The sequence below is a fragment of the Littorina saxatilis genome, linkage group LG11, assembly GCF_037325665.1.
Source record: "Littorina saxatilis isolate snail1 linkage group LG11, US_GU_Lsax_2.0, whole genome shotgun sequence".
NCBI classification, from domain to species: domain Eukaryota; kingdom Metazoa; phylum Mollusca; class Gastropoda; order Littorinimorpha; family Littorinidae; genus Littorina; species Littorina saxatilis.
In genome coordinates this window covers 30,962,950-30,972,924 of record NC_090255.1, presented here as the reverse complement: position 1 = coordinate 30,972,924, position 9,975 = coordinate 30,962,950, and the positions used below count along the sequence as shown (strand labels likewise).

The 9,975-nt window shown below is 45.5% G+C and overlaps 1 protein-coding gene across 1 annotated transcript in view; it reads right to left on the bottom strand.

The window, feature by feature from the left end:
• Window positions 1-1,786: 1,786 nt before the first annotated feature.
• Window positions 1,787-9,975, bottom strand: part of LOC138980892 (uncharacterized) — a 14,646-nt gene continuing 6,457 nt past the window's right edge. Inside the window, exons 4-8 of the mRNA XM_070353762.1 lie at window positions 6,760-6,876; window positions 6,240-6,377; window positions 4,810-5,418; window positions 4,012-4,177; window positions 1,787-2,090 (exon numbers count right to left, since the gene is read on the bottom strand). Of these exons, the coding sequence (XP_070209863.1) occupies window positions 1,913-2,090; window positions 4,012-4,177; window positions 4,810-5,418; window positions 6,240-6,377; window positions 6,760-6,876 (1,208 nt within the window). The 3' untranslated portion in view covers window positions 1,787-1,912. The remainder of the gene's footprint in view (window positions 2,091-4,011; window positions 4,178-4,809; window positions 5,419-6,239; window positions 6,378-6,759; window positions 6,877-9,975) is intronic.

Here is a 9,975-nt window from a genome sequence, read left to right as displayed (position 1 = left end):
TTTATGGAGAATATATTTCATTATAACTGCCAGTGATTCGTATCTTAAGCTTAGGTATGGAATGAATACCCTGGACGGGCGCTGTGGCGGGGTGGTAAGACGTCGGCCTCTTAATCGGAAGGTCGAGGGTTCGAATCCCGGTCGCGGCCGCCTGGTGGGTTAAGGGTGGAGATTTTTCCGATCTCCCAGGTCAACGTATGTGCAGACCTGCTAGTGGCTTATCCCCCTTCGTGTGTACACGCAAGCACAAGATCAAGTGCGCACGGAAAAGATCCTGTAATCCATGTCAGAGTTCGGTGGGTTATAGAAACACGAAAGTATCCAGCATGCTTCCTCCGAAAGCGGCGTATGGCTGCCTTAATGGCGGGGTAAAAACGGTCATACACGTAAAATTCCACTCGTGCAAAAAACACGAGTGTACGTGGGAGTTTCAGCCCACGAACGCAGAAGAAGAAGAAGAAGAATGAATACCAAGTTGACCATAATAGAAAAGAATGTGATTTACACTTATTTATTTACTTATTGGTCTTGACTTCTATATGAACTGTTGATTTAGATAGGATTTAGATGCTAATTTCATGAATTCTAACTGAAAGGAAAGGAAAGAACTGGTTGTATCATTAACACAGTAGTAACTTCCAGAACAATTGATGTGTGAGGGACCCCCAGCGGGTTAGGGGGAAGAATTTACCCGATGCTCCCCAGCATGTCGTAAGAGGCGACTAACGGATTCTGTTTCTCCTTTTACCCTTGTTAAGTGTTTCTTGTATAGAATAGAGTCAATGTTTGTAAAGATTTTAGTCAAGCAGCATGTAAGAAATGTTAAGTCCTTTTGTACTGGAAACTTGCATTCTCCCAGTAAGGTCATATATTGTACTACGTTGCAAATCCCTGGAGCAATTTTTTGATTAGTGCTTTGGTGAACAAGAAACAAATAACAAGTGGCTCTATCCCATCTCCCCCCTTTCCCCGTCGCGATATAACCTTGAACGGTTGAAAACGACGTTAAACACCAAATAAAGAAAGAAAGATGTGTGAGGGGAGTTTGTACTGGGAGGAATGATCCTGTTTCTGTGTGTTCTGTGCCTTGAATTGAAATGCTATGCAAGCAAACCAGTAATTTATATTAAAAAAAAATAAAACAACGAATCTAATGTGGTGTTGGGCTGTGTGTTTGTGCAAGCATGTGTGTGTGTGCGCGCGAGTCTTTTAAGTTGAACATATCGACATTGTCCTGGAATTTTGGCGTCACTCGATTATTGATGATTTTGATGCTTCTGTGCTTTAGATAAGTAAATCATTCTCCATGAGAAATATTCTCTCAAATACAATTGACAATACATGATTTAACATTCTTTTATCTTTCTATCCATACCAGGTACAAATATAAACACTATTTCATGATAAAAATAATTAGTTTTGGCCTGAAAATCTGTATAAAACGAGTTACACCAAAATTCTATGACGACGTTGATATAGCCATGGGTGCAACTCTGCCGGCTATATGCCGGCAGCCGGTTTTTGGTTTCATCGGCTGCCGATGTTTTTGTTCCAGGAGAGTTTTTTTGGCATTTTAAATACTAAAAAAGCTGGACCCCAACTTTTGCCGGTTTTTGGAATTTTCCAGGTTGCACCCATGTATAGCAGCTCATAGGCTTGGTCAGCCTTTTACCAGCGATGTTGAATAACTATTAATTGAAAAATCATTGTTATTTTATTGAGGGCTGTGCTTATCCCTGCATAACAACAAAATGTCAGTTTTTATCCAAAACTTCACACCTGTCACTTTGCACTAAATCACAGGACTCTTTATTCCCATTTCATACACCAAAATATCCAATGTGGTGGCAATAATCTTTCCACCAACAAATATCAGTTGAGATCTAGCAGATGACCTTGACACACAAGGTCATCACGGCTTGTACCATGTATCGGAAGGTGGCACGTCGTCATAGTTACACTGGTCGCCATAGCAACAGAGATGACAGGCCAAGTTCTGAGTGATGATGCTGGCATCAAAGTTGAGGCAGAGAGGGATATCTGAGGACCCGCGATACCACAATGTGTCGCACACTGTCACGTTGACACACCTGCACAGAATAAAAGACTAGATAAATATATATTTTGTTATTGTAAACTTGAGTCATTAAAATGGAGTCACAGCTGAGTACAACGACGACTACTGATCCGCGTTTTCTCCGAAAGCGGCGTATGGCTGCCTAAATGGCGGGGTAAAAACGGTCATACACGTAAAAGCCGTAGTAGTTTCAGCCCATGAACAAACAAACAAACAAACAAACTGATCCGCGTCACAGAGGGTGCTGGCCGCTGCCGCAAAGAGGCGCTTTCCGACTGCTTCTTGTTTGCCGAAGAGAAGCAGCGCCCTGAAGCATATTCACTCACTTTGATTACATTAATTACCACGTATGTGATGCGTTTTCCAGCAAATCGCGCGGTGTGCGTTTAGATTAAGGTACAACGCATTCTTCAGATACGTCAAATTCGCCAGAACCCCCAACCACCCCACCCCCCCCCCCCCTCGCGCCCCCTTCCTCCAAACGGTCAGATAAATAGTATCCCTTTCAAGATGCGTCAGTGTACCCTCCTTCCCGTGTAAACCATTTTGTAAATTACCACGGACCCTTCCAGGCATTTACATGTGATGGGAGCATCCTTTCACCTGGATGCAGACTAAAAATCTACAGCTTACCTTTCTTCATCGCAGAACTGATTTATGTGTCAACCTGCAAAGTTAAATTTGCGAGTAATTCTTTAACTCATTGTCTCCCAGGTACGGATATATCCGTACCCACTCACATGGCTCTATCTGACGAGGTATGGATTATATCCGTTCAGACTGTTAGCTTTGACAGTCGCTTTCTAAAACGTCGATCTACTGCCTGCATTCCAGCGTGTTGATACACAGTTACTACACAGTTACTACAATTCTGAGTGATCTGCTGCAGCACAGCTGGTCTCGGCTAACAACAAATATGGTCAACATAGTTGGGGTAGAAAGTGTTAAAAGTGACTGACGTCAACACCTGTCTGGTAATTAATTATTTTCAGTTTGCAGTGGGGGCCGTCTGTATCGACTGACGTGTTTCAGTGGCTGACGTCAGATGTCATTCATGCAATACTGGTAGGGCATATCTTTAACTACAGACCTCCTGTAGTGGCTGACGTCAGAAGATGTCATTCATCCAGTTCGGAATCTATTTATCTACTGACCGGCTTCTACATAGATGTCATCAATACAGTCAGGGCAACTCACAAACATGTAGGACTGAATCTGTTATCTACGTACCTCCTGTAGTGACTGACGTCAGAGCCAGACTGGTAGATGTCATTCATACAGTCGGAAACCTCTTTATCGATCTACGTAACTTCAGTAGTGACTGACGTCAGAGCCAGACTAAAAGATGTCATTCATACATCGGAAACCTCTTTATCGATCTACGTACCTTCTGTAATCGCTGACTTCAGAACCAGACTGGTAGATGTCATTCACACAGTGGGAAACCTCTGTAAAGATCTACATACCTCCTCTATTGACTGACGTCAGAACCAGACTGGTAGATGTCATTCATGCAGTAGGGGGGGGATTCTTTATCTACGTACCTCTTGTAGTGACTGACGTCAGAGCCAGACTGGTAGATGTCATTCATGCAGTAGGGGGGGATTCTTTATCTACGTACCTCCTGTAGTGACTGACGTCAGAACCAGACTGGTAGATGGCATTCATGCAGTAGGGGGAGGAGTCTTAATCTGCGTACCTCCTGTAGTGGCTGACGTCAGAAGCAGACTGGTAGATTTCACTCATGCAGTAGGGGGAGGAGTCTTAATCTACGTACCTCCTGTAGTGGCTAACGTCAGAGCCAGACTGGTAGATGTCATTCATGCAGTAGGGGGCGGAGTCTTAATCTACGTACCTCCTGTAGTGGGCTAACGTCAGAGCCAGACTGGTAGATTTCACTCATGCAGTAGGGGGAGGAGTCTTAATCTACGTACCTCCTGTAGTGGCTAACGTCAGAGCCAGACTGGTAGATGTCATTCATGCAGTAGGGGGCAGAGTCAGGACAGATGACGGTGGGGGCGAGGACCAGCTCATCCACCGTGCAGGGAACCTGAGCACCTGGGTCTCCGCACTTCACACACTCTGATCCCGGCTTTCCACCTGTTGTCATTATCATAATTATGATCATGATGATCGTCGCCGTCGTCGTTGTTATTAGCATTGTCTTCATTTTCAGGATCAAAGCTTTCATTAAAGTGGTCGTTTTGGTTGTCATGGTCCACTTAATTATCGTCATCATCATCATAACCGTCATAATTATCACCATCATCGTCATGATTATCATTAACATCATCGTTGTCGTCGTCGTCGTCATCATCATCATCATCGTCGTCGTCGTCGTTTTCATACTCTGCACTAGCACTGTTCATCACCGTCATAATGATCGTGGCAGTCTTCGTGTTGCTCGTCGTCGGTATTGTTATAAAGATCTTTGGAGACGGCGAAGTCATCGTCATTGTCATTATCATCGGTGACGTTATATTTATGCCATCATAATCTATCCCACTACACACACACACACACACACACACACACACACACACACACACACACACACACGCACGCATGCACACACACACGCACGCACGCACGCACACACACACACCCACCCCCCCTCCCCCACCCACACACACACACATTCGCACGCAAACACACACGCACGCACGCACACACGCCCGCTCGCACGCACGCACGTGCGCACACTGACAACAACATAGGAGAAGAACACTTACCACCTCCTTGCTTCTGAGTAGTGGTACTGGGTGTTGTGGTCGTTGTCGTCGGTGTTGTGGTCGTTGTCGTCGGTGTAGTCGTTGTGGTTGGTGTTGTAGTAGTTGTCGGTGTTGTTGTTGTCGTTGGAGTGGTGGTCGGTGTTGTTGTAGTCGTCGGTGTTGTTGTTGTTGGTGTTGTTGTTGTCGTCAGTGTTGTTGTGGTTGAAGGCGTTGTTGTAGTGGTTGTAGTCGGTGTTGTTGTTGGTGTTGGTGTGGTCGTCGATGGTGTTGTTGTGGTCTTCGGTGTTGTTGTAGTCGTCAGTGTTGTTGTGGTTGTAGGGGTGGTTGTAGGGGTGGTTGTCGATGTTGTAGTCGGAGTAGTTGCGGTCGTGGGTGTTGTGGTTGTAGTTGGTGGCATTGTTGTAGTCGTGGGTGTGGTTGTAGGCGTCGTTGTCGTGGTTGGCGTTGTGGTTGTTGGCGTTGTTGTAGTTGTCGAAGTCGTTGTGGTCGAAGGTGTCGTTGTCGGCGTCGTCGTGGTTGTTGTCGAGGTAGTAGTGGTAAACGTGGTGGTGGTGGTAGTACTGGATGTTGTAGTGGTGGTCATTGTGGGTGTCTCTGTTGGCAGCACACCTGGCGATCACAGGTAATGGCTTAGGTAGGACACTACATAATGAGTCGTGTGATTGATTTGATGATAACATCTTCTTAACTTTTGGTTTTTCCGTAAAATGTCTCAAAATGGTTACCACACTTCCAGATATTACGGTATTTGGTATTTTTGGGACGGTTTGGATGGGGATGGGGGTGGGTGGGGGTGGGGGGAGGCCCGAGGTATTAGAACTGCAATTAATTCTCGGGTTTGTGCCCGGAGACTGGTTCCGCGTAACTCTTACCTACTCAACTATTGACGGCGTGTGCATTCTTTCCCTTTGATTCTCAGATATGAGTTATTAGTGCCAAAAGGTGCGCACAAGAAGTGGACAGAGGAGGCGCACAAACGTTGCTTGTAGACACAAACTTTATTTCGTAAATAATCATTGCCTCGCTTGTGTCTTTTTCTTAACATTTTGTCAGGTTAGTTTGGTCTAATTAGTATTAAATTAGTGTTTGTTTGTGCACTTAAAAGACCGCGGGGTCGATATATATATCTAATGTAACGTTTTGTTTTGTCAATAATTTGACGTTCCAACAAAATACCTTTCTTGGTTTTTTTAATTTAAAAAATCTTGTAGTGTTTTCTGGAAATTTTGAAAGCATGTAGGGGAGTTTCACCCTGTAAGCTGGGTCATTGTCAGGTTACTGTCTCAGAGGGAGGTCAAATGATGGTTGTATGACTTTCATGAAGTAGGTCACCTACTTCATGAAAGGAATACAACCATCATTTTCCACCAAATCAAGAATTTGCTGTATCTGCTTGCTCTGTGTTTAACGTGTGCAGACAAGTGACTCACAGCTGAAGCAAGTCTTGGGACACAGTTGTGGAGACAAGGGGTTTTGGCACGCCCCGGGGGCACTGCATTTGAGGTCCGAGAGACCGTCATTGCACGTGAAACACTGCTCCTTCTCCAGCACTGCTGTCCTGCTGCTGTCTGTGGACACACCAGTACAAGGTGACCAGCACAAAATGCCACTCTCTAAAATGCTAATAAGCGTGCAAATCAAACCAAAAAAGTGTACTTTCCGCCTAGGAAAGAAACAATACTTTTCAGACGACGACGACGACGACGATGATGGTGATGATGAGGGTGAGGAGGAAGAGGAGAAGTATGATGATGATGATGATGATGATGATGATGATGATGATGATGAGGAGAAGGAGGAGGACGACGACGATGACGACGATGAGGACGATGATGACGACGATGATGATGAGGAGGAGGACTCGAGACGACGATGATTACAACAACAGCAACAGCAACAACAACAACAACAACAACAATAACGACAACGACAACGTTAACATTGACTTACTACACAGCTGGCAGAATTGAGGACAGAGGAAGAGGGCGGCCAGAGCGTGGTCACACACGTTGGGCAGGTCTTCACAGCTGTAGGAGTTTTGGTCCACGTGGTCCTTGCACTCGAACTCTGTAACACAAGCAAGCCACAGCCACAGGAGCTTGTATCCAAACGCCGGTCGATCATTATTTACTCCTTCATGCTTACCCCTACAAGGCTTACTACTACTACTCACTACACACAGTGTAAATAATGATCGACCGGCGCTTTGATAAAAGCTCCTGTGGTCACAGCATGCATAGTTTCACTAAACATAATAACGCTTATCAAAGACAAGAAATTCCTCCGAGGTAGGAAAAACACCCCCGTCAAAGGGAAATAACCTTCTCAGTTGGTGGCAGTGAGAATGGTTATTTCCCTTTGACCAGTAATATGTCCCTCTATAAGTCCTTGTATAATTTTAATCCACCAATAACTCCCTAACCGTGAGTTTGACTGGTCCCAATTTTTGTAAGGACCGTCTAAGGAATGTATAGAACCTGTTCACCAAGTTTAGTGACGATCGGTCCGTTCATTCTTGAGATCTATACTGACGTCCAAAAGAAACGCGAAAAACAGTGTCTAGTGTCATTTATTGCCTAATAAAAAAATCCTACAAAAATTCAAATTTCATTTTTAATGTCCAATTTTTGGCAGAGTAGAACACTGACTTATGGTCCATAACACAGTAAGGTTGCGGAGACGATGCGTTATTAGCGCTTAACAGAACAGTCAATAGCGTGTGTGGCCCCCATTAGCATCGATGACGGCCTGGCATCGGCGGTGCATTGAGCGGACCAACGTGTTGCTGGCTTGCCTGGGAATGTTGGTCCAGGCCTGCCGGACGGCCCGATCAAGATCAGCGACAGTTGTGGGCCTTGGGACCACCCTGTTGAGCTGTGTCTGGAGCAAGTCCCAAAATTGCTCAATAGGGTTCATGTCAGGAAATAACGCTGGCCAAGGCATCACCAGGATGCCTGAGCGGTGCAGGAGATCCTGAGTGGCCCTGGCGGTGTGGGGGCGCGCGTTGTCGTACTGGAAAACCCAGTTTCCATGGGCTTGAAAAAAGGGCAGCACATGAGGGTGCAGCACCTGGTCCATATAGCGCTGCGCTGTTACGCCGTTGCCGGGTCCAGGACCCAGGCCTTGGAAGATGACGGGACCTAGCACCTGGTTGTGGCCGATGGCGCCCCACAACATGAGGCTGGGCCCACCCCAGGCGTTTTTCTCCACGACACAGTTGTCAGCATAGCGGTAACCACTTCTTCTCCATACCCGAACACGCCCGTCGGCATGGTCAATGCAGAAACGGCTTTCATCGCTGAAAAGCACGTTCTGCCAGCAAACATTGTTACGATTGAGGTGGCCTTGCGCCCGGCAAAGCAGGCGTGCCTGTCTATGGCGCACGGTGAGGACGGGTCCCCTGGCTGGACGGCAGTTCCTCAGCCCCCTGAAGCGCAGTCGCCGGCTGGCCGTTTGCCTAGAAATGGGTGCCTGGTGTGTCCCTGTAACAGTTCTGGCTGTTTCTGCAGCTGTTCTGAAGGGATGTGCAACATGGCTGCGGAAAATGTGCCGATCTTGCCTTGGCGTCGTCACTCGGGGTCTGCCGCTTCGCTCGGCATCAGCAGTAGAGCCAGTTACTGCAGGAGACGATAAATGGTGGATATGTGGCATTGGAAAGTCGCAGCCACGGCTTCCGGCGTGTCCCCAGCCTCCAGACGTCCAATGGCTCTCTCGCGTTCAGCAGAAGTGAGTCTTGGCATGGTGATAGCGTCGAATGAGGGACAGATGAAACCTGTAACTTTGTGCCATTTTTATCCTCTAGTGACAGTGAACACCACTCACTGATCAGCTTTTGTGCTTTTCTTGCACGTGCAGCTGAACTGCACAAGAAAAGTGTCTCAGCTAACTCGGGCTTCACGTGGATTGCAAGTGCGCTGATGCGGTAAAATTCACAATACACCTTCCTCAGACATCGGTCTTGATATACTGGCTGCCAAAAATAACGCAACTTTTGTTCATCCAGAAAAAAATTCTTTGTAAATTAAATGATATTTTTCGCGTTTCTTTTGGACGTCAGTATATATGCGAACACAAACACACAAACACACAAACAAACAAACAAACAAACACATCGACCGAATCCTATACACACCCCTATACCGGGGGTATAAAGGAGAACCCTGAACCAAACGTGGGGTACCATCCAGAGACTCGCCCAGAACAGACAGGAGTGGAGGTCCTTTGTTGCTGACCTACACGCCAACCGGCATAACGGGCAGTAAGTAAGTCAGTAAGTAAAGACAATGACAACCACTTGAGGCTTCGACCCACACTCTCCGAGAGATACACGATCAGCGAGGTGCTACATTGCATATTAAAGAGCCATTATAATATGTGAGCCTATGTTTTTATATTTAGTCAAGTTTTGACTAAATATTTTAACATCGAGGGGGAATCGAAACGAGGGTATGGTGTATGTGTGTCTGTCTGTCTGTCTGTCTGTCTGTGCGTGTGTGTGTGTGTGTGTGTGTGTAGAGCGATTCAGACTAAACTACTGGACCGATCTTTATGAAATTTGACATGAGAGTTCCTGGGTATGAAATCCCCGAACGTTTTTTTTATTTTTTTGATAAATGTCTTTGATGACGTCATATCCGGCTTTTCGTGAAAGTTGAGGCGGCACTGTCACGCCCTCATTTTTCAACCAAATTGGTTGAAATTTTGGTCAAGTAATCTTCGACGAAGCCCGGGGTTCGGTATTGCATTTCAGCTTGGTGGCTTAAAAATTAATTAATGACTTTGGTCATTAAAAATCTGAAAATTGTAAAAAAAAATAAAAATTTATAAAACGATCCAAATTTACGTTTATCTTATTCTCCATCATTTGCTGATTCCAAAAACATATAAATATGTTATATTCGGATTAAAAACAAGCTCTGAAAATTAAATATATAAAAATTATTATCAAATTTTTTTTTTCGAAATCAATTCAAAAACACTTTCATCTTATTCCTTGTCGGTTCCTGATTCCAAAAATATATAGATATGATATGTTTGGATTAAAAACACGCTCAGAAAGTTAAAACGAAGAGAGGTACAGAAAAGCGTGCTATCCTTCTTAGCGCAACGAATACCCCGCTCTTCTTGTCAATTCTACGGGCACTGCCTTTGCCACGGGCGGTGGAG